The sequence below is a fragment of the Dipodomys merriami genome, unplaced genomic scaffold, assembly GCF_024711535.1.
Source record: "Dipodomys merriami isolate MVZ:Mamm:240054 unplaced genomic scaffold, mDipMer1.0.p SCAF_19, whole genome shotgun sequence".
Taxonomy (NCBI): Eukaryota; Metazoa; Chordata; class Mammalia; order Rodentia; family Heteromyidae; genus Dipodomys; species Dipodomys merriami.
In genome coordinates this window covers 25260103-25284532 of record NW_027203270.1, presented here as the reverse complement: position 1 = coordinate 25284532, position 24430 = coordinate 25260103, and the positions used below count along the sequence as shown (strand labels likewise).

The 24430-nt window shown below is 48.2% G+C and overlaps 2 protein-coding genes across 4 annotated transcripts in view; both read left to right on the top strand.

Moving 5' to 3' along the window:
* Positions 1 to 19797, top strand: part of Map3k14 (mitogen-activated protein kinase kinase kinase 14) — a 46071-nt gene extending 26274 nt beyond the window's left edge. The window contains exons 4-16 of the mRNA XM_070027934.1: positions 1407 to 1614; positions 1733 to 2347; positions 4751 to 4888; positions 10760 to 10889; positions 11332 to 11463; positions 11896 to 12000; positions 14550 to 14713; positions 15137 to 15287; positions 15942 to 16256; positions 16421 to 16527; positions 16896 to 17040; positions 17792 to 17892; positions 18239 to 19797. Coding sequence (XP_069884035.1) covers positions 1407 to 1614; positions 1733 to 2347; positions 4751 to 4888; positions 10760 to 10889; positions 11332 to 11463; positions 11896 to 12000; positions 14550 to 14713; positions 15137 to 15287; positions 15942 to 16256; positions 16421 to 16527; positions 16896 to 17040; positions 17792 to 17892; positions 18239 to 18403 — 2476 coding nt within the window. The 3' untranslated portion in view covers positions 18404 to 19797. The remainder of the gene's footprint in view (positions 1 to 1406; positions 1615 to 1732; positions 2348 to 4750; positions 4889 to 10759; positions 10890 to 11331; positions 11464 to 11895; positions 12001 to 14549; positions 14714 to 15136; positions 15288 to 15941; positions 16257 to 16420; positions 16528 to 16895; positions 17041 to 17791; positions 17893 to 18238) is intronic.
* A 1036-nt stretch (positions 19798 to 20833) lies between these two features.
* The window catches only part of Spata32 (spermatogenesis associated 32), a 7709-nt gene continuing 4112 nt past the window's right edge, over positions 20834 to 24430 (top strand). The window contains exon 1 of one of the 3 annotated variants that reach the window (XM_070027932.1): positions 20834 to 20930. In XM_070027932.1, coding sequence (XP_069884033.1) covers positions 20918 to 20930 — 13 coding nt within the window. In that variant the 5' untranslated portion in view covers positions 20834 to 20917. Of the gene's footprint in view, positions 20941 to 24430 lie in introns of all 3 variants that reach the window. The other 2 variants (XM_070027931.1, XM_070027933.1) reach the window with 2 other exon arrangements.

Genomic DNA, 24430 nt, shown 5'->3' with positions numbered 1-24430 from the left:
CCCTTCCCATCCCTTCCCATATTCCTCTCCTCCCCCCAACTGATCCTCCCCCTGCCCGCCAAAGTTGTTAAGTTCATTTTTCGATATAACAATTAGTACATCTCATTGTTGCAATGGGTCCACCTGTATCCCTAGTTAAACAATTTGTTTTTTTTTTTTCCCTTCCCCTCCACAAATTACACCAACATCAAAAACAGTGAAAGTATGGGTTATACTGTGGGGGAGGGACATACAGAGCAACATAGAAATCATCTTATAAATATGATAGAAACAATTGCACGAAAGGAAAAAAAACAAAAAACATTTGAATACTTATCTTGGGGTTCATTCCCCTAACATCAATTTATCTGACCTTTTCTGCTTGATTCAAACATATACTAGTTATTGCAAATAAGGGAAACCATGGGGCCTATGTTCCTTTGGGCCTGGCTTACTTCACTTAATATAATTTTTTCTAAGTCTTTCCATTTCCTAACAAATGGGGCAATGCCATTCTTTCTGATGGAGGCATAGAATTGCCTTGGTTATTTTCAAGAAAAAGTATCACTTTATGCCCAAGCCAGTATGGACTGTCATCCTCCTATTTGTGTGTCCCTGGGGATGACAGGTGTGTACTATGACACCTGCCATCATGCTTTCCCTTTAGCTTGGATAGCAGGCACACCCACTGCACTCAACTGTTGGTTGAGATGGAGTCTTAGTAACTTTTATGCCTTGTTTGGCTTCAAACTATAGTTCCCAATCTCTGTCATCCAAATAACTAGAATTACAGGCTTGAGCCACAACACCTGGCCAAGTTAATCTTTTTTTTTTTTTTTTTATCGTGGGGCCTGAACTCTGGGCCTGGGCACTGTCCCTCAGCTCTTCAGCTCAAGGCTAGCACTCTACCACTTGAGCCACAAATGCCACTTCGGACTTTTTCTGTTTATGTGGTGCTGAGGAATCTAACCCAGGGCCTCATGCATGCAAAGCAAGCGCTCTACCACTGAGCCACCTTCCCAGGCCTGATCTAAGCTTTTTAAGTGAAGTATTTCATTTAGCCATGTCTCCACCCTACGTGGAAGAAAATACATTCATAAATGAGAAACCTGAAATTCCCTGGGGTTTAGGAACTTACCCACACTTGTACAAATACCACTATGTTCCTCATAATGACATTTTGGTCAGCAAGGGACCACATCCATAAAAGTGGACCCATAGTGACATTAAAGCTGCCTTAAGTTTGTAAGTGCACCTTATGCATGCGGCTAATGCTGTTTCTCAGGATGTGTTCCTTTTAAGTAGTGCCTGACAATTATAATAGAGCTGGGGTTTGCACTGCAGTCTAACTCCAAATCCAGTTCTCTGAACCATTCCTCCTTCCTGCTTCCTTGTTTCAAAATGTGGATCCATCTCTTTTCTGACAGCCAGTCTGAGAGTCTTGATCAAATCCCTAACAATGTGGCTCATGCAACTGAGGGCAAAATGGCCCGTGTGTGCTGGAAGGGAAAGCGTCACAGCAAAGCCCGAAAGAAACGGAAGAAGAGCTCCAAGTGCCCAGCCAAGGTGGGGATGGCCTTGGCCAAGCCTCTGCCCAGAACCCCTGAGCAGGAGAGCTGCACAATCCCAGTGCAGGTGAGACCCAATACCTGTGACCCTGCCTCAACTCTCGGGCCTTCGGAACAGGGCCTCTGCCTTGGCCCTGTTGCTGTGGCCCTGTCACTGTGTTCTGACCCCTGTGTTTTCCCCACAGGAAGATGAGTCTCCACTAAGCCCCTTGTATGTCAGAAATATTCCCCAGTTCACAAAGTCTCTGAAAGAACCAGGGCTTGGACACCTCTACTTTAAGAAACTCAGCGAGGGCCTACAACCAGCACTGCCTCGACCAGAACTCCACAAACTGATCAGCCCCTTGCAGTGTCTAAACCATGTATGGAAACTCCACCATCCCCAGGACATGCGCCCCCTGCCCCATTCCACTCACCCCTTCCCCTACAGCAGACTGCCCCATCCCTTCCCATTCCACCCTCTCCAGCCCTGGAAACCTCACCCCCTGGAGTCCTTCCTGGACAAACTAGCTGGTGTAGACAGCCAGAAAACCCTACATAGCCCTCACTTGAGAACACTGGCCTGTGTAGAACATCAGAAACCTCCCCCTGGCCCACACTTGGAGCCCAACTTCTCGTCTCATGGCAACCATGAGAAATTTTCTGTGGAGGAATACCTGGTGCATGCTCTGCAAGGAAGTGTGAGCTCAGGCCAAGCCCACAGCCTGACCAGCCTGGCCAAGACTTGGTCAGCAGGGAACTCCAGGCCCCAGAGGCTCAGCCCTGAAACTGAGGACAACGAGGGAGTTCTGCTTACTGAGGTAACTAATCTTCCGACTCCTGTACACATGCCTCCACCACCAGCTCTCAGGTCAGGAGCCACAACTAGGGGTGGAGCCTGCTGTGAAGAGAGAGTATCACTCACTAAACAAGTAGACCTTGGGAGATGGTTCCTTCCCTATCAGGATCACTTGGCAGCAAAGTACTTGTTTGGAATTGCACGTATTAGCTTTCCATTACTGTGATAAAATGCCTGAAATAATTAACTAAAGAAGAAAGGCTTAGCTAGGAACCAGTGGCTCATGCCTGTAATTCTAGCTACTCAAGAGGCTGAGATCTGAGGGTCATGGTTTAAAAACCAGCCTAGGTGGGAAACTCTGTGAGACCTTTATCTCCAGTTAACCATCAGAAAACTGGAAGTGGCATTGTAGCTCAAAGTGGTAAAGCACTAGCCTTGAGCAGAAGAGCTCAGGGACAATGCCCAGTCCCAGAATTCAAGCCCCACAACCCACAAAAAAAAAAAAAGAAGAAGAAGAAGAAAAAAGATTTATTTTGCCTCAGTTTCGGAGATTTCAATCCATGGTCACTTGACCCTGTGGCTTTGGGCCTGTGCTAGCTCAGTACATCATGGCAAGTACACCTGGTAGAATAGTCCTATTTCACAGTAGCTGAGAAGCAAGAAAGAGAAAGGAGTCAAGGTCCTAATATTCTCTTCAAGGACAAACTTCCAAAGACCTGACCCTCCCAATTGACCTTACCACTATGTCTTTTTTGACAGTTGCAGGGCTTGAACTCAGGCTTGAACTGTCCCTGAGCCTCTTTGTACTCAAAGCACTCTACTACTTGTGAGCCACAGCACCACTTCCAGTTTCTGAGTGGTTAATTAGAGATAACAGTCTCATGGGGACTTTTCTGCCTGGGCTGCCTTCAAACAGTGATTCTCACATCTCAGTCTCTTGAATAGAATAGCTAGGATTATAGGTGTGAGTCACCAGTGCCTGGCTTAGGCTTTATCTCCTTTTTTTTTTCTTTTCTCTTTGTTTTCCTCTTGGGGCTTGAACTCTGGGCCTGGGCGCTGACCCTCAGCTCTTCAGCTCAAGATTAGTGCTCTATCACCTTAGCCACAGTGCCACTTCCAGTTTTCTGGTGGTTTATTGGAGATAAGAGTCTCATGGGCTTTCCTGCCTAAGCTGGCTTTGAACCATGTTCCTCAGATCTCGGCCTTCTTAGTAACTAGGATTACAGGCGTGAGCCACTGACGCCTAGCAGGCCTTACCTCTTAAAGGTTCCATTCCTTCCCAGTAGTCCCGTAGGCTGGTAACCAAGCTTTGAATATTCAAGATCTAAACTCAGTTGTTTTCTCCCTTCACTTGCAGCCTCTCTTTCCACAGCCTTTCTGTTTCTGTTTTAAGTTGTCCCAGTAGGTCACCTCATTATTGCTGAGTTGTGTATTATATGAATAATGCATGTTCTTAGAAACAGGAATAAACAAGTGGCAGGAAGAGTAAGGATTTTTCCCTTTCCTACTGCTCCCCTGCCTTTTCCTCTAGTTAGTTCTCTTCCCAAATAACTTTGGAACTTTGAATGCTTTCATTCATCTTTACTTTCTATGTTCTACTTTGTTAACCTTTTTTAAAAATGCTGGTTCTGGCCGGGCGCTGGTGGCTCACGCCTGTAATCCTAGCTACTCAGGAGGCTGAGATCTGAGGATCGCGGTTCAAAGCCAGCCTGGGCAGGAGAGACCGTGAGACTCCTATCTCCAATAAACCACCAGAAAACCGGAAGTGGCACTGTAGCTCAAGTGGTAGAGCGCTCGCCTTGAGCTGAAGAGCTGAGGGACAGCGCCCAGGCCCAGAGTTCAAGCCCCACGGCCGACCAAAAAAAAAAAAAAAAAAAAAAAAATGCTGGTTCTGGAGCTTGAATGCAGGTCCTCACACTCTCACTCAGCATTTTTACTCACAACTGGCCCTCTACCACAGGATCCAAGCCTCCAGTCTGGCCTTTTGCTGATTAATTGGAGATGGAGTCTTTCAGACTTTTCTATCTGGGCTGATTTTAAACTGATCCACAGATTAAGATTGTAGGCATGCACCACCAGTGCCAAGCTTTCATTCACTTTTAACATAGAGTCCCTTGGCCCCTGTACCTCTTCATTGCTCCTTCCTTTCTTCCATCTTCTAGCTCCTAAGTTACATATTTTCACTGTCAAAGTTGTTGGTAGTTCCATTTTGGTCTCTCAATTATAAGAATCAACTGGTCCCTCAGGCAGTCTGTAAATTCTCTTTGCCTTCTTAATCCTCTAAGTACCTCTCTGGGCCTGCACCTCCCAGCACCTTTCCTTAGACCCTACAATATCTTTGTTTGGGACCATTCAGCCCCTGTAACCCTCCATCTCTCTGCCACTCTAATTACTGAAACTGGCCTCTCTCTCTTGCCAACCCCAGAAACTCAAGCCGGTAGATTACGAGTACCGAGAAGAAGTCCACTGGGCCACACACCAGCCCCGCCTAGGCAGAGGCTCCTTTGGAGAGGTCCACAGGATGAAGGACAAACAGACAGGTTTCCAGTGTGCTGTCAAAAAGGTAGGCTAAAGGTACTGCAGGAAAGCCAGACAAAGGCTGCTCCAGTCACAGGGTGGCCCAGCGATGACTTGATAATAGCCATAACTAGCTGCCCTGGATCAGTGGAACTGGCAGGAGGCAGTCTGTTATGTGGCTTGGCCTGGTTGTTTCCCTCAGTATGAGTGTCTATGAGAGGCAGTATGCAAGCATACAGCGTCAGGGCCTGTAATGAGCAAGTCCAGTTGTAGAAGATGGTCAGGCCTTCAAGAAATTCGTGTTGAATTAAAACTCTAAGCCAAACACAGGGGCCACCATACACCTGGACCAGAAGGGGATTAAAACAGTAACTTCCACCTGTCACATGCCTCCCAGGAAGAAAGTAGACACTGGGAATTAGATCTGTATGACATTGGAGCCCTGCCTCCTGTTGGCCAGGTGTAGGACAGCCCTATGAGGCAGATAACACAAGGAAGCATAGCTCAGCAGGAGCCTAAGGAGCTAGCCTGGTGAGAGAACCATGGTTCAGATCCAGGTTCAACTGACAAGAGTATGGCTTTGAACCTTCTTCAGAAAAGGAGAGGGGAAAAAGTCATGACTCACATCACCTACCCCACTCCTTATACTCTCCAATGATAAGAGCTAAGGCATAGCACACCGTCTAGAAGCCATAGTCCATATCCCTCAAAGGTTGTCAGCTCTGTCCCATTCAGTACCTGCTGTCCCACCACAACTAGGAGTCCTACCTTTGAAAGCTATCTGGTCCCCAACTCAAACTCAGAACCTTCATTACTGTAGCCCATTTTCTTGGGCCAAAGGACAGGATGAAAGAAGTCAGCCTGACATTGTTAATGTGGCTTATGTTAAAGATGCTCAGATCCTCAAAAGCAGGAGTGGGGAATATTTTTTTTCTGCCAAGACCTATTTTGGATATATATAACATCATTTATGGGCCTAGATTGATTGAATTTCACTTTGAAAACAGTTCCTAGATTTATTAACTTCTGGTCCCGCCTGCGGTTGGCAACCAACCGCAGACCAAATGATTTTGTAGGCCTTCTGGCTGGATGCCCTGCCCCCCCACCCCCCCAAAAGGAAAGGGAGCAAGTAGCCAAACCAGACAGTGGTAGCACACTCAGGCTCCATGCCAAATGGACTCCGCCACTGCCATCACGGCTGCTTGTGGCTTTGAGAGTCCTCAGCTGGGATGTGAATAGACTTGATTTCCTGTCTTCCATTTTGAAAATCAGAATAGTGGGATGAGAGAAGGAGCAATCAGTAAATTCTACCCTAAACTTCACGACTGGCAAATGAGCTGGTTCTACTCCCCTAACAGAAATGTGTTGAGTTTTTTGCCAACATGGATCATCATCTTCCACTTGGATGCCAGAGCCACGTGCCTAACCTCCTCAGCTACATTTCTCCTCCCCAAGGCCACCAGAGAAGGCTCAGCTGTCCCTGCTGAAAGGCAGAGGGAGGAGGGTGAGAGAGTGTGAAGTGTCCTAGAGACAGTGCCCAGTGCTGGAGCTTAGTCATTGGCTCCTCAGCTGTTTCTCTGCTGAGGTCCTTTGAGTCCCCGGTGATGAGGTAAACAACTTGAATACAGTGGAAGACGACAAGTGCTCCATTTCTCATGTCTTATACTCAGGGAAGTTAGGAAAGCTCTCAGTTCAAGACGCCATCCATGGCTGACTATGCTCAGAACTCTATCTCCTTCCTAACAGGAGCACCTGGTGGAAATCGCTTGTTGGCAGGCCACACAAGCTTTGATTGGTGGGGCAGACAGACTGTCCCTTCTCAAGGGAAGAGGTTAAGGCAAGCATTCGTGTCTTGTACGTTTTTTAACCTGAAGACCAACTGTGAAATAGTTCCCTGATGTGGGGGTCTAGCTCAATGGTAGAGTGTTGGCTTACCTCACACGCATTAGGCCCTGAGTTTGATTCCCAGTGCCACCAAAACAATAAATAAATAAATGAATAATAAAGTTTCCTGATAAGGAGGTAGAAAAGGGAAAAGTAGGCCAAGGAACAGAGGTCAGGATACATATGTAGTCAGAATATATCCATGTCCCTAGAGTATTCTCAGGAAGGATCTGGAACATGTGATGTCACATAGCGACTCCAACATTCCCGAGGGCTTCCTTCTGGAACATCCTTCACCTGGGATGACATGCTGGAGGAGACAGATCCAAGGTTTAATGCATTATGTTTTTTCTTAAGGTATCTCTGCTGAGTATGGCATACCTCCGAGCTATTTGGGAGGCAGTCTCCAAAAACAAAATGTGGGGCTGGGAAGTTGGCTCAGTGGTAGAGCGCTTGCCTTGCATGCATGAGGCCCTGGGTTTGATTCCTCAGCACCACATAAGCAAAAAGAAAAAAGCCGGAAGTGGCGCTGTGGCTCAAGTGGTAGAGCGCTAGCCTTGAGCTGAAGAGCTGAGGGACAGCGCCCAGGCCCAGAGTTCTGGCCCCATGACCAGACCCCCCCCCCAAAAAAAAAAGAAAAAAAAATGTGAACAAAGTATAAATAAAAGCAAAAGGGCTAGGGCTGTGGCTTAAATGATAAGAGTGTTTGCCTAGCATGTGTCAGGCCGAGTTCAGACTGAAAAAAAGAAAGACTTTTTTTTAATGTTTTAATTGCAAACAAATACAGGCTCACCATAAAAGAACTGAAATCACACACACACGTACACACATACACAAAGGCAAAAGTTTCTCTATTACCTTCCTTATTCTCAGGAATAAATATCATTTGACGTGTGTTTTTAGACTTTTTATATATGAGCATGTTGTTGTTTTTTTTTTGTTTTAAATAAAGATGAGATGCTAAGGTAGGCACTGATGGTTCATGCATGTAAGACTCTTATGAAACTGAGATCTGGGGACTGAAGTTTGAAGACAACCTGAGACTTAATCTCCAGTAACCATCAAAATCTGGGTTGGAGGTGTGGTTCAAGTCATAGAGAGCCAGCCTAGTAAGTAAGTGCCAAGTGAGTTTGAGGCCCCTGTGATCAGGCCCCAATATTGGCAAACTTTGAGTGTCTGTGTCATTTATCACATTCTCAAAGGGGTCTGTGGCCCAAGAAAGGTTAAGAACTGTTCCTTTTAGGACATCTGGCATAAGCATGGCATTCTGGGAGCCTCCCTTTGGCTCTGCCACTGATCTAGATGTAGTGTAGCCTTGACCGAGTCAAACCAGCTGTCACCATGCACCTGTTTTATCCCAGACACTGTGCAAGGGCTGGGACAGAGATGTGGAATCCACGGGCCTGACCTGAAAGAACTCAAGTTGTAGCCAGGGATAAGCTTTTGCATGGTGTAAGGACCAAGCAGCCATCATTCCCAGACATTTGTTTAGAATGAAATCAGGACAAGGATCAAGGGGAGACTGACTTAGTGATGATGAGGATTGGGGCATGGTAGGGAGAAACTACTGAGTAGTCTCTTGCCCACCCCTATGTTGCTCACTTTCTCATATATTCCTGGAATCTTCAAAAGAACATATAAGATTGCTTATGTCCCCCTTTTTAGTGATAGACTACAAGTACAAATACCAAAGAAAACAAGGGGAAAGTTTGTGGTCTTTTGGTTTTTTGTTGTTGTTGTTTTGGTTTTTTTTGTTGGTCGTGGGGCCTGAACTCTGGGCCTAGGTGCTGTCCCTGAACTCTTCAGCTCAAGGCTAGCTAGCGCTCTACCTGGAGCCACAGCACCACTTCTGTTTTTCTAGTGGTTCATTGGAGATAAGAGTCTCAGACTTTTCTGCCCAGGCTGGCTTTGAACCATGATCCTCAGATCTCAGCCTCCTGAGTAGCTAGGATTACAGGCATGAGCCACCAGTGCCTGGCCTGGGGAAAGTTCTGAGGAAGAAAAAGTAGCCCAGGCACACTGTCATGAAGTAGAGGGAAGGGACTTCCCACTTGGCCTAAGGCTAGACTGTCACATTTCCCTCCTGAACATCGTATTTGGAGATGGCCAGGAGTAAAGGCTGTCTGGAAAGTTCTTCCAGAAGGACAACAGCTGGCAGCAACCAGGCTTGCCTGATCGAAATCCTGCCTGTGCTGGACACTGGTGGATCATGCCTGTAATCCTTGCTACTAAGGAGGCTCAGATGTAAGAATCACAATTTAAAGCCAGCCTGAGCAGGAAAGTCCATGAGACTTTTTTTTTTTTTTTTTTGGTCTGGTCATGGGCCTGAACTCTGGGCCTGGGTGCTGTCCCTCAGCTCTTCAGCTCAAGGCTAGCGCTCTACCACTTGAGCCACAGCACCACTTCTGGCTTTTTTCTTTTTGCTTATGTGGTGCTGAGGAACTGAAACCAGGGCCTTATGCATGCAAGGCAAGCGCTCTACCACTGAGCCACCTTCCCAGCCCTCTATGAGACTCTTATCTCCAATTAACCACCAGAAAACCGAAGTGGCACTGTGGCTCAAAGTGGAAGAGTGCTACCCTTCAGCAGAAAAAGCTCAGGGACAGCGCCCCGGCTCTGTGTTCAAGCCCCATGACCAACAAAAAGAAAAAGAAATTATATTTATCAATACTAATTCTAGGAAATGGAAACTTGGTAGTGGGGGGGGGGGGCGATAGATGTTAATGGTGGTTGTGTTTATTGCTCTTTTAGACATTATGTGGAAAACGAACTATGCAAATTGTATAAGGCAAGGACAAGAGGGGGAAATTTGGGGAAAGCAAAGGAAAGGATGACATTCTCAAAAAAAAAAAAAACCACCTCATTACCTGACTTATGAAATGGTAACCCCCTCCCCCCCCCGTACCACACTTTAATCATAATAACATCGTTTAAAAGAAATAAAAAAAAAAGGTCCAAGAGGCCCACAGACTGAGCTCCCATTTGCCAAGTCAGCAAGTCTCCACCTAAATCAAACCCTCCCACGCTCCTGACAGGCTGGACTGTTGCTACTGGCGCCCCCTGGTGACACCACTCCAGGCTTATTCAAGAACTAGCAGTTACCAGCAAGGATAGCTCCAAGTTTGTTTTTATTTACTTAACTAATTTTCGGTCAGTCATGGAGCTTTAACTCATGGCCTGGATACTGTCCCTGAGCTCTTTTTGCTCAAGGCTAGTGCTCTACCACTTTGAGCCACAGTGCCACTTCCAGTTTTCTGTGGTTAGAGATAAAAAGCCTCACAGACTTTCCTGCCTAGGCTGGCTTTGAACCTCAATCCTCAGATCTCTGCCTCCTGAGTAGCTAGGATTACAGCATGAGCACCGGTGCTGGACTAGGACTACGTTTTTTAATAAGCTGCTCTTTGAGCTGGCAGTAAGAAGTGGGGAACCAGGACATTAAGAGCCCACTGGTCACAGGTGTGGTACTGGCAAGTATCCTTCTACATCGCTATGCTGCCCTGAAACAGGTACCAATGTCCCCAAGTGCAAATGTGCAACCTTGGACAGATAGAAGCACACAATTCTTTTAATGGTCTAGCCAGAATCTAAGCATGTCTGTACACAATGCTGCCAGGCTGCCAATCTAAGGTGGTCATAGCCCCTGGTCAAACCCCATAAGCCTTGCATGTGCCCAGGTGCTGGGGGAAAAGGCTGCAGAATAAATCTAAACACAGGCTAGGCTGTCTGTAGTCTCTTTTCCTCTGAGAAACAAACAAATAATTTTAAGAAAAATTCAAAGTACTGCAAGAGGCACCAGAGGAACATGATAGAGCCAGGAGTGCTGGCACACACCTGTAATCACAGCAGGAGTATGTTTGAGACTGGCTTGAGCTTAACAGTGAGACCTGTCTATACATAAACAGGCACTTGACAGAGTCGATCAGATAGGTGGAAAAAATGGCTCTACCTAGCCTGGGTGACATCACGGGAGCATCATACCAAAGCTCCTGATGGGCACCCAACCCATCCCTGACTCAGCTTCTGGGCCTTTCAGGTGCGAATTGAGGTGTTCCGGGCAGAAGAACTGATGGCATGTGCAGGACTGACCTCCCCCAGAATTGTCCCTTTATATGGTGCTGTGAGAGAAGGTCCTTGGATCAACATCTTTATGGAGCTTCTGGAAGGTAAGGAGCTAGGTCCCATTTTTTTCTCTCGAGGCCAAGGGCATCCAGAATCTTGCCTAGATTGACCTTGTTATCCAGTCAGTCCACGTATAACCTCTTGACCTTCTGGCATCTGTAGGAAGGACCTGCCTCCCCTATCCCCACCCCCTACCCCTTTCCTACTCCTGCCTCTAGTTTGCATGGAGGCCTTAGAATTTTTTTTTTTTTTTGGTCGGTCATGGGGCCTGAACTCTGGGCCTGGGCACTGTCCCTCAGCTCTTCAGCTCAAGGCTAGCGCTCTACCACTTGAGCCACAGCACCTACTTCCAGCTTTTTCTGCTTATGTGGTGCTGAAGAATCGAACCCAGGGCCTCATGCATGCAGGGTGAGCACTCTACCACTGAGCCACCTTCCCAGCCCGCCTTGGAAAACTTTATGTAAAGGCCACCCATTGATTTCCTAGGTGGCTCGCTGGGCCAGCTCATAAAGCAGAAAGGCTGTCTGCCAGAAGACCGGGCCCTCTACTACCTTGGCCAGGCTCTTGAGGGGTTGGAATACCTCCACACACGAAGGATTCTGCATGGAGATGTCAAAGGTGAGCCTCTACCCCCAACCCCACCCTCCACCCACCAGGCCCTCTCTTCCCCGGCTCAGTGGGAGTCTCCATCAACTTCTTCCCTGTCTTTCTGCTTTCTCCCTATACTTGATCTTCCTGATCATGTCCACCACCAGGATAAGCTGACAGGGCTATGCCCAGTAGGAAGGGATAACTATAAACCCTCAGCCTGGCACTGCCGTTGTTAGTGGGTGGTACCAACCAAGAACTGAGCTCCTACCTCATTTTCCAGAGATTCTTTCTGCTGCCTCTCTCTAGCTTTCTTCTGTGACTAATGAAACTATAGCAGCTGTTCATGTAGGTTTAGCCAGAAAAATCACATCACTGGAGGCCAAGCCAAACCAGGGTAAGGCTAGGGCCGACGTGACTCACCTGTTTCCCTTCCTCCTCTGTGCTCATGCGGGCCCATAGCTGACAACGTGCTACTGTCCAGTGATGGGAGCCGAGCAGCCCTCTGTGACTTTGGTCATGCTGTGTGCCTGCAACCAGATGGCCTGGGGAAGTCCTTGCTCACAGGTAAGGCCCCCAGATCATCCCTTCCCACCCTACCATAGCCAGTGGTCATTTGTGCCTTCTCTGCTTCTGTAATAGGAATAAGTGATGTGAACATTTTATGTCCCCCAGTAGATTTCACTAACCACCACTGAGTTATTACAAAGTCCCTGTTATACATAAATGTAGTAATGGATGTCAAGTGCTCATTTCAGATGTTCCCTTACCCAGTGAAAACAGAAAAGCCAAGGGCCTTGCCCTGACTCTGCAGCTGGTGAAATAGCCATTATTTTTATGTTTTTTATGTGATTTATTTTTTGAGCTAGGCTATTGCTACGTAGCCCAGGCTGACCTCGAGCTCATCATCCTACGGCCTCAGCCACATGAGTACTGGGATTGTGAACTTTCTGACTTTCTGTTAAAATAAGCCATACCCATTGTAAATTATTTGGCAAGAACAGGGTTAAGTGGTATAAAAAAGGAGGGGAAAAAAGGAATTCTCACCACTCCTCTGGCCCAGAGATAATAGTGAATAATTTACATAATTCTATGTTTCTGTCCTCTATGTCTGGCTAAAGCCATTATAAATTCATTTGTACCCTGACTTTTTCATTATAGCCTTAAGCACAAAATGGCTCTATTTTGACTAAAGGAAAAGCAATCTTTTAGAAATGCAGGTTGAATATTCCTAGCTTAAAAATGCTCCAAAATCTGCAACTTTTTGAGCTCAATAAAAATTCTGTATAAATTACCTTCAGATTATACATATAAGGTCTGTATAATGCATAAATGAATGTCCTGTGTAGACCTGGGTTCCATCCCCAAGATATCTCATTGTGTATGTGGATATATTTCAAAATCAAAATCCAGGGCTGGGAAGTGGCTTAGTGGTAGAGGGCTTGCCTTGCATGCATGAGGCCCTGGGTTTGATTCCTCAGTACCACATAAGCAGAAAAAGCCAGAAGTGACACTGTGGCTCAAGTAGAGCACTAGCCTTGAGCTAAGACTTCAGGGACAGTGCTCAGGCCCAGAGTTCAAGTCCCACAACCAAAACAACAAAAAACAAAAAACTGAAGTCCAGAATGGTCCTGGTTCCAAGCATTTTCTGTACTTAACATGGATAGTATGCTGCTAAAGGATGGTGTTTTTTATTCTGAAGATGTAAGTTGAACTTGGACTCCTGTACTTGACTCTGAAATAACTTTAGTGGAGCTGGGAATGTGTCTTAGTGGTAGAGTGCTCACCTAGCATGCATGAAGTCCTAAGTTCGATTCCTCAGTACCACATAAACAGAAAAAGCTGGAAGTGGCACTGTGGCTCAAGTGGTTGAGTGCTAGTCTTGAACAAAAGAAGCTCAGGGACAGTGCCCAGGCCCTGAGTTCAAGCCATAATTTTTTTTGGTGTTACTAGGATTTTGAACTCATGACCTATTTAACAAGCAGGCACTCTACCACTTGAGCCATACCACCCCCCCCTCCGCCGCCCAGATCTTAAGTCTCTATTATCTGTTTTTCTTTCTTTTTTTTTTTTTTTTTCGGTCATGGGCTTGAACTTGGGGCCTGGGTACTTTCCCTGAGCTTTTTTTTTTTTTTTTTTGGTCTAGTCATGGGGCCTGAACTCTGGGCCTGGGCGCTGTCCCTCAGCTCTTCAGCTCAAGGCTAGCACTCTACCACTTGAGCCACAGCGCCACTTCTGGCTTTTTTCTTTTTGCTTATGTGGTGCTGAAGAATCAAACCCAGGGCCTCATGCATGCAAGGCAAGTGCTCTACCACTGAGCCACCTTCCCAGCCCCTCTGGCTTTTTTCTTTTATTGCTTATGTGGTGCTGAGGAATGGAACCCAGTGCCTCAGGCATGCAAGGCAAGTGCTCTACCACTGAGCCACCTTCCCAGCCCGTCCCTGAGCTCTTTTGCTCAAGGCTAACGTTCTACCACTTTGAGCCACAGCACCACTTTCAGTTTTCTGATGGTTAATTAAAGGTAAGTGTGTCATGGACTTGCCTGCTGGCTGGCTTTGAGCTGTGATCCTCAGATCTCAGCCTCCTGAGTAGCTAGGATTATAAGCGTGAGCAACCAGCTCTTGGCTACAACCAAATTTCTAGTGTCTAGACTCCTCCCCATTTTAGGGCTTCCCCCAAAGGGCAGGGCGTAACTGTGGATAAAGTATTATTCTGCACCAGCAAAGGACCCGGCTGGTCTGGTCACATCATCAGTGGGTTTGATTGTACATTGCCAAAGTCTCAGTTTGGGGAGTTATTGATAGTGACTCTGGACAGTTTATACATTTTCAAGTACATCTATATTTATTTCTGTGGGGTAAATACCTCAGGGTGAAATTGCCACATCCTAGATGGCACATATATTCATACATATTACACATTGTCGCACAAAATTCTAGGGTAGTTGTACTTAATTTTCACACCCACTAGCAGTGTACATAGAAACTAGTTCTTTAAAGAGCTTCAACTGGAATGAATTAACATCACCTCCAAGAATGAGCTACAGTAGGCCTTGCCTAAGCTCTTGCCCACTTGAATCCACTGCTGATGTTTCTGTCTCACTCTGGCCTCCTCAGGTGACTACATCCATGGCACAGAGACACACATGGCCCCTGAGGTGGTGATGGGGAAGCCCTGTGATGCCAAGGTGGACATCTGGAGCAGCTGTTGCATGATGCTGCACATGCTCAATGGTTGCCACCCCTGGACTCAGTACTTCCGAGGTCCGCTCTGCCTCAAGGTCAGCATAGCACCCAGCGTGGCTAGCGGGGAGGCCAGCAGGGTGCCTGGGCTTGAGAAGGCCTCTCATTTTGGCTGCTCTTCTGTCTCTTCATAAATGTGGGATCCTGATTAAATGCCAGCCACACAAACATGTGGATATCAGGGGAGATCCAAGTTGAGGGACTTCATAATTCACAGCAAATTCGAGCTCTCCTGCCCATGCCCTGGACCACCTCCACCTGTCTCCTGACAATCAAGACCTAGAACACATGGGCATATTGCTGCCAGGCCCTAGCCAGCCTAACTGGCTCCTTACTTCTCGTTTCTCCAGAGAGACAAGCCCAAGACCCAAGCCCAGCCTGATGGCAGAGAGCAGGAACAGAAATCTGGCTGCTGAGAATGAGGGGGAGGCAGGCCTCTCATGTTGTCTTTTGGCCCCCAGATTGCCAACGAGCCTCCACCTGTAAGAGAGATCCCGCCTTCCTGCACCCCACTCACAGCCCAGGCCATCCAAGAGGGGCTGAGGAAAGAGCCTAGCCACCGAGCATCTGCTGAGGAGTTGCGGGGCAAGGTCAGCTGGGCACTGCAGCAAGGTAAGAGCCTGCAGTAGTGACTAAGAGAAGGACAGGGCAGGGATGGAGGAAAATGAGTTACCGGCCTCTTGGAGCCTCATTCTTCTCATCTGGAGTATAGGGATGATTGAGATGATGTGAATACTGGTGCATAGGGCAGAGGCTGTGTTTGGGAGGTGGGAAGAAGGGGCTACAACAGGGGAGGAAGCTCTTATCGAGAGAGTATAGAATAAAGCCAGGCTTTACTTGACAGTCATTCTGCTGGGGGAAAAAAAAAATCACAAAGTACTGGTGGAGCTTTGGGGGCTGTAGAACTTTGAGACACTGAGGGAGGAAGCGTGGCCTAGGCTACAGCCATTCTGGAGAATGCCTGGCCCATGTCCCACACTCAGGCCCCTTTTCACTCCTGGTGCTGAGATCCACCAGCTCCTTAAGTGTACACGCCTGAGGACTCACCATGCAGCCTCATTGGTGGGAGAGGAATTGGTCAGGATCCTGAGTCCTCTACTAGGAGAGTGGAGCGCACTTAAAGACACTCAGCACTCACGGAGCAATGATTACTGATCTGAAGACCATAATGTAGTGCTGAGAGAAATCAGGGAACTACAGAAGGAGACCTGGCACATCAAGCTGGCACATTTGCACCTTCCCTGGTATGCTCTCTTATCTTAACAGTGGGAGGTCTGAAGAGCCCTTGGAGAGGAGAATATAAAGAACCAAGACATCCACCTTCAGGCCAGGCTAACCATCACCAATTCCTGAATACCCAGTCAGCGGAGCGCCTACCAATGGAGGACCCCACAGGCTGGGCCTCTAAGCCTCAGCCTCCTCTACCACCAGAGCCTCCAGAGTGGAACTTGAGTAAAGAGGAGTCTGGCACATGGGAACCCTTGCCTCTATCCTCCTTAGACCCTGCCCCTGCCAAGGGCCCCAGCACACTTGAGCGGAGAGCGACCTGCTCTGAGCTGGAGCTGCAGCAGCTAGAAACAGGTATAGCAGCAAAGCTGGGCTTCTATTCCCTACTTCAGCCTGACTTTGCTTCCAACCCCTTCCCTGGTAGATCAGCTCCTGCAGTCTGTGCAGAAAGACCTTCCCCCTAACAACAGGGTGCCTCCTCCTAGCCTCTCACAGCTCTCTTCTGCTTTTCCCTGCAGAATTATTTCTGAACAGCCTGTCCCAGCCTTTTTCTCTGGAGGAACAGGAGCAAATCCTCTCATGTCTCAGCATTGACAGCCTCTCCCTATCAGAGGACAGTGAGAAGGTGAGTCATTGAGGGGCCAGAAGTCCTGACAGAGCAGGTGGTTTTATATCCAGCTGAGGAATGAGCTGTGTACAAGTAGGAGGGGGAGAGGGAGGAGAGGGGAAGGGAGGGGATCCTCACTGGAGCACAAGGTCATGATTTCGTGACAGACAGTTCATCTCCATCACACCTAGGAATCAGGAAAGGGCTAAGCCACTAGGATTGGCAAAGGGTAGGTTTTGGTCCCCATAGAAATATACTTGCCCTCCTGCAGCCTAGGACTTCAGAACTGTCTCACCTCCAGAGGGTGTGGGAGAGGGCCCCTTTGCCCCAAAGGAAACCAAGCCCTGAGCACAGGGACCTGAGTCTGTGTCCACTCTTGTGTTCAGAACCCATCTAAGGCCTCTCAGAATTCTCAGGACACCTTGAGTTCCGGCGTGCACTCATGGAACAGCCAGGCAGAGGCTCGAAGCTCAAGCTGTAGCATGGTGCTGGCCCGGGGGCGGCCCACTGACACCCCGAGCTACTTTAATGGTACGGCAAACTTCCTCCCTGCCCTCCAAGGACCCATACATACCAGATGGGGGGCCCTGGTGCAGGGCAGAGTTCAAGACCTGCCTTGACACTGAGGGAGAGGGGAAAAGATGCCTAGCACCCAGAACATGAGGTTCTTGGCTCACAAGCCTTTCCTGGTAGGCCAGTAGAGAACTATTGTCCCCTCACTGGCTGCTGAGGAGGTTCAGAAAGTCCCCAGCCTGGGGAGGAGAGCAGCCACTCCTGGGGTTGAGAAGGAAGCTGAAATGGATGTCTTCTGAAAGACAGGACCAGGACCCACAAGTATTTGTGTGTCCTGGGGCTTGAACTCAGGGCCTGGGTGCTCTCCCAGGTTCAAAACTAACACTCTACCACTTGAGCCACAGCTCCATTTCTGGTGCTTTTGTTACTTAACTGGAGATAGAAATCTCACAGACTTTCCTGCCCAGGCTGGCTTTGAACCACAGTTCTTAGATCTCAGCTTCCCGAGTAGCTAAGATTATAGGCATGAGCCACTGGTGCCTTACAAGTTTGGGCAACAAGTTTGTTACATCCTCTCCTGGGATTTGAGGTCAGTTGATAAAAAAGATATGCCATGTACAATTCTTCATTTTGAAGCTTGGTTGTATAGTTTATATTGTGATTTTACCAGAATGAAGGTGTCATTTAGCTCACAGCCTCCATGGCCCAAGCCAAAGGCCACTTCAGCTCAGGGAGCCAACAGCCTCCTGTCACCTTGCCTACCTTCTAGGTGTCAAAGTTCAAATACAGTCTCTCAATGGTGAACACCTGCACATCCGGGAATTCCACCGGGTCAAGGTGGGAGACATCGCCACTGGCATCAGCAGCCAGGTGAGTGGACAAGTACACACTTAGAGGCAGAGTCCTGGCCCTCCAGGAGGAGAACTTTCAAATAAGTAGAAGTAGGACCCTAAGGAATAGCTAGACATGGCCTCAAGTGATCCCTGAGGGGTATCAAAGCAAAATGGGCCCTGGTGGTTGAGGTTCCTCAGGACCCACACTGGGCCAGGATGGATTCTCCCACTCTTCCAGAAGGAAAGACAGTGCCTTAGGGTTGCCTGGCTGGCTGGAAGGAGATATACGCCAATATGCTTGGAGACTGCATCAGGTTTATGCTTCTGAGTAGCTTCTGAATCCCATGCCATCCTCTCAGACCATTGGTATGCTCATCCCTCAGATTCCGGCCACAGCCTTCAGCTTGGTGACCAAAGATGGACAGCCTGTTCGCTATGACATGGAGGTACCAGACTCCGGCATTGACCTGCAGTGCACCCTGGCCCCTGACTGCAGCTTTGCCTGGAACTGGAGGATCAAACATGGCCAGCTAGAGAACAGACCCTAGCCCTGCTTTCCACAACTGGCTCCACTCTACCCAGAGCAGCCTTCCTTCTTGGTGCTCACTGCTGCCCTGAGACGCAGGGGATCTGCTGTCCCTGGGCTCAATGGAGAAAACAGAGCTGATATGAGGGGCCATGAACAGCCTCCTAGGACTTCCACCTGAGTCCTGCAAGCTCTTGCCAAGAGAATAGTCCACCTGCGTGAGGAGATGCAGTAAGCAGGAGCTTCCCCCAGGAGCAGAGACGGGGTTCTTTGAGCTGCTCCAAATGGTCACTTGCCCATAGCTGGGGGAATCACTTCCAGCCTAGGTCTGCAGGGGATTGATGAGCCCCTCAGCCTCTCAGAGCCCAGGCAGGTAGGAGAGTCTTAAAGGTTCACACCCAAGTGGTAGAGCTGCAAGGCAGCAAATGTGCCCACCCTGGGGTTAGTGGGTCCTCTAACCCCATACCTGGTGCCCTGGCCATCAACCTCCAGTGGCTGACACTGAGTAGGCTCCTTGATAGAATACACCCCCCTTTACGCTGTCACAGCACAGGTCCTGAGTTGAACTCTAGTTTAGCCAAGGACCAGAGAAGGTACTGAAGTAAATTTGTTCGCAGCCCCCAAGCATGTGTCTCCCTTGCTGCTGGCCACCACATCTACCCTGGGTCAAGCAGACCTAGCATCCAGCCCAACTAGCTGGCACTCAACTCCTTCATCCATGAAAATGAAAAGTCATGGGGGAGCCACCTGACAGGAATGGCCTGTGTATGAGGCATGATAGGAAGTGGCACTGTGGCTCAAGTGGTAGAGTGCTAGCCTTGAGCTGAAGAGCTCAGGGACAGCGCCCAGGCCCAGAATTCAAGTCCCACAACCAACAACAACAACAACAACAAAAAGACATGATAAATGATGAAGGAGGCAGATATCAGCGCTACTGCTCCCAGGCCATGCTGTCGATCTCAACATGCCAGCTTTCTGGATGCAGGGCACTGCCAGCAGCACTTTGCACACTGATAACCTCCAAGCACTTTCCTGGATGCCCTCTGGGAGGGCACATGCAGGCCAGGAGATGGGTGAAGGGATACGGTCCTCACCCATCCCCATGTGCCTGACCTCTGAAGCCCCATGGATTTAATATGAGCCTCTCCTTACCCCTACCCTATGGTCCCAGCCCAGCTTATTCTCTTAGGGGGAGCTGCTTAGAACTCATGTAGCATTAAATCAACTGTGAATTATTGGGGGAGGGGACATTAGGACCCGATGTCTAGCCAAGGTGGCCTCTATTCAGCTTTTGCCATGGTTCCAAGCTGCTCCAGGAAGAGACCCTGGCCCCAACACACAAAAAAAATCACAGCCTTGGTGCTGCAGCCTTCAACTGTACAGAGCTCTTAAGCAATAAAATTTGCAGTGATGACATGTTTCTGGGCCTCTTTAGATGTCTCTTCGCTTGCCTGTCTGCTCACTGGACTCTTGACAGCTGCCTTCCTTAGCCTTCTGCAAGTCCCCCCCACCCCCTCCCCGCCCTTGTTTGAAGCAAGGACTGTCTTAACATGGCTCCTCCTGCCAGTATTTCCAGTTCTACCTTTGGGTAGACATCCATCACTCAGTGGCAAAAGGGAAGTTAGCAGGGGGGAGATGCCAAGGCTACCTACTTTACGTACTTTACCAAGGCAGACAACCCAGTACCACTAAGAAGGAAGCCAAGTGGCCTGGGCACTGACCAGATACCAAGGTAGGTATAATGCAAGCATTCCATTCACCCTCCACCCACCCACCCAATGCTTGATTCAAAAGAATGACAGCCCCATACCAGTAGCTCACACGTGTACCTAGCTACTGAGGAGACTGAGAGCTGAAGTTGTGATTCAGAGCCAGCCAGAGCAGGAAAATCAATGAGATTCTTATCTCCAATTAACCACCAAAAAGAAGTGAAGCCCTGGCTCAAGTGGTAGAGTGGCACAAAACAACAACAGAAACCACCTAACAGCAGTGTGGGTCTAAGCCCTTGCTGTGCATATGCTTATCTGCATAGGGTTGGGATTCTGAAGTGAGTTCCTTGGTCGTGGAGCAAAGCCTGAAGGAGAAGAGGTGCCATTGCACAGGATGCCTTGTCTGATCTGGCTCCTTTTGAAAGCTATGCACAAGTGTGTGTGCATTGTGCACGGGTACAGTTTGGGTTCAATCCAGCCTGCTCTACACCCACATAAGGAAGAGCAGAGGCCATGCGCCCCGTTACATCCCAGGGACCCGTGCTCACCCTCCTCCCGATCTGCCAGCTGCAGAAGCCCCCGGCTGCCCCAGGCCTCCCGCAACCTTGGGAACAGCGCCATTGGCCGCCTCCACCCACTGGGAAAACCACGCACTTTTCAGTCTGCGGGTCCCGGGAAACGTCACAGAGATGGCGACATCACAGGCGCCTGCGCCCCCTGTATCTTCTCCGTCCCCTATCCCCTCCGCCAAAAAGCGCACTGGAGGTGGAGGGGGAGCAACCACCAGCCCACTCCCGGCCACCCAGACACAGACTCCCCCTGTCAGCATGGGAGTAACAGGTGGGAGCGGGTGAGGCTCTGCCGGCGAGGTGGGTGGTGGCGCCGCTAGGCCAGTGGGATGGGGGAAATGAGCAGCGGATGGATCAGGGGTCCAGGCGGGGTGGGAGGAGGGGAGGATGCGGGGGAGGGGGCGGGGGGAGGGCGCAAGATTGGCTCCACGGCAAGGCCCTCCCACTTCTCACTTCCGCTGGGGAGTTTAAGCCCCGGTACTGGCAGACAGCACAATAATTAGCATCCCAGGGTTGGGAGCCATTAGACCTGTGTTCAGTGCACTCAGTGGAGTGGACGCTGTTTTCAGTAGCCATGTGACCTTGTACGTGTTTCTCCACCTCGAGAGGAAAGTTGGGGGCACTGTGCATAATAAGGAGGCATCACACAGCATCGAGTGTCAGCAGGCCATAAAACAGAGGTTTGTGTTGGCTCTGGTACCCAGGATAGGAGGACAAAAGCAGTGAAAGTGAAAAGGGACACATCCAAGGTCAAGTCAGAAGTGGAAGGTAGGATGCTACAGAAGAAGTCATAGGTGACTCAGGTTTCTATTTCAGATGAATGTAGGATGAACTGAGCTTTGTGAGGGAGGCTACCAAGAGACAAAAGACGGGCTAGGTGTGGTGGTACAAGCTGTAATCTCAGCTGTAAGAAGGAGTAGATAGAAGGATTAAGAGCATGGCTCAGATGGTAGAATATAGCTAGCAAGTTCAAAGCCCTGAATCCAAGCTCCTAATATTAATATAAAAATAATGATAATAAAAAGACTAGAAAGGAAGACAAAGGTCAAGCATCAGAACACCATTGGCCACGTTAGTCTAGATGCACAAGGTGTGCACTTGAGGTAAGAAATGTGGGCTAGGGCTGGGAAGGTGGCTCAGTGGTAGAGCACTTGCCTTGCATGCATAAGGCCCTGGGTTCAATTCCTCAGCACCACATAAGCAAAAAGAAAAAAGCCGAAAATGGCGCTGTGGCTCAAGTGGTAGAGCGCTAGCCTTGAGCTGAATCACTGAGGGACAGCGCCCAGGCCCAGAGTTCAGGCCCCACGACCGGACCCCCCCCCCCAAAAAAAGAAAGAAATGTGGGCTAAAGCCAGGCACAAGTGGCTCACACCTGTAATCCTAGCTACTTGGGAGGCTGAGATCTGAGGATCTCGGTTCAAAGCCAGCCCAGGCAGGAAAGTCCATGAAACTCTTATCTCCAATAAACACTCAGAAAACCAGAAGTGGCACTGTAGCTTAAGTGGTAGAGCACTCGCCTTGAGCTGAAGAGCTGAGGGACAGCGCTTAGGCCCAGAGTTCAATTCCCACGACTGACAAAAAAAAAAAAAAAAAAGCTAGTCCAGGCAGGAAAAATCTCTGAGACACTTACCTCCAATTAAACACCAAAAAGCCAGAAGTGAAGCTGTGGCTCAAGTGGCTGAGCACTAGCCTTGAGCAAAAAAAGCTCAGAGACAGCGCCCAGGCCTTGAGTTCAAGCCCCAAGTACCAGCACAAGAAAAGAAAAGAGGGAGGGAAGGAGGGAGGAGTGGGAGGGAGGGAAGAAGGGAAGAAAAGAAAGAAATGGTGTTTATTTGCAAAGACATTTATTAAGCATCCACAGAGTTTGTGTCAAGGATTCAACGTAAACAACCAACACACCTTCAGCTGGATATAAAATCTGATTGGTTCTTTTTTTTTTTTCTAAGGGCAGGAGTAATACTGGAGTTTTGAACTCCAGGCCTCGTGCATGCTAGGCAGGCACTTTACTTCTAAGCCATGCATCCAATCCTTTGTTATGCTGCTTGCTTTTGAGATAGGATCTTACTTTCTGCCTAGGTGCACACCTCGGTTTCCCACCATAGTAGAGGTAACATACGTGTGCCCTCATGCTCAGCTTCTTTCACTGCACTAGAGTATCCATGCCCAGTCTAGCCTAGAACCTCAGTCCTCCCATTCTCAGCCTCCCGTGTCACTAGAATGACAGATGTATACCACCACATACAGCTACATGTTGAAATAGAACCTGAATTTTTTTTTTTTTGTCCAGGTGGGCCTCAATAATCTCCTGAGAAGCTCAGATTACAAGTCTGAGCCAGTCTAACTGGCAATTGTCTTGAGCCATTTGGTTTTTTCATAGTCCTAGTTTTCTTCTTCAACTCTGCATCTAGTCAATTATTCTTTTTTTTTTTTTTTTTGGGGGGGGGTCTGGCCATGGGCCTGAACTCTGAGCCTGGGCGCTGTCCCTCAGCTCTTCAGCTCAAGGCTAATACTCTACCGCTTGAGCCACAGCGCCAAAAAAAAAAAAAAAAAAAAAAAAGCCACAGGCTTTTTTTTTCTGCTTATGTGGTTCTGAGGAATCAAACCCAGGGCCTCCTGCATGCAAGGCAAGCGCTCTACCACTGAGCCACCTTCCCAGCCCTAGTCAATTATTCCATCTGGCCTTCTTTTTTTCAGATCTACTGCCCAACATGTACCATCTTTCCACACTAAAATGAATGGTCATAGACCTCTGTTGTATGCCTTCATCTTATTTCAGTACATCAAATATCTTCCTAAAAAAAGAGAAAGTACATTTTATGAGTCTTTCCATGTCTGAAATTATAGTTTTGCTGGATGTAAAATTCCATGTTAAAAGCCATTTCCCTCAGAATTTTAAAGACAATCATAACTAACTTTGCCACCAGTGTGATTTTCCTATCTTTGTTGATACATTCAGATGCAACTCTTTTGAGTCTGTGTCTATTTGTCACTTCGCCGACTCCTTGCCCACCTATCCCGAGATCCCTGTCCCATCGGTCCCAGTGCTCCGGCCAAGCTGGTCTGTCGCAGGTTACTAGGTCTTAACTTTCAGAAGCATTTAGGAGTTAGTTATTCCTGAGTTAATAAATTTTCACAGGAAGGATCTTTCAACATCTGTGCTACTGGCCTTTCAGTAAACATCCTTCAGCCTAGAGAAAATTTTCTCTTCATGTCCTCTATTCCTTTTGGATCTCTTTTCTAAAATTTAAAACCAGATGTCCAATTGATTCTTTTTTTGTCATTTTGCATCTCTATTTTTTTTTTGATCAGTCATGGGGCTTGAACTCAGGGCCTAGGCCCTGTCCCTGAGCTTTTTTGCTAAAAGCTAGTGCTCTACCATTTTGAGCTACAACACCACTTCTGGTTTTCTGGTAGTTGATTGGAGATAAGAGTCTCATGGACTTTCCTGACTGGACTGGCTTTGAATTACTATCCTTCGATCTCAGCCTCTTAAAGCTAGGATTACAGCAGTGAGCCACTAGCAGCCAGCTGCATCTTCTTTTAATTCTACTTTTTGGGGCTATTCTGTTTGATTTTCACCAATTCTGCTTGCCAAAACTATGTCCTTCTACCAGACATAGTAGTATATGTCTGTAATCCCAGCATTTTGGAAGCAGAGGCAGGAGAATCAAGAGTTCAAAGCCAACCTGAGCTCCATAATGAAACAAAAAAAGTAGGGGGACCTGAAAATATAACTCAGTAGTTGACTACTTACCTAGTAAGAACTTGTGT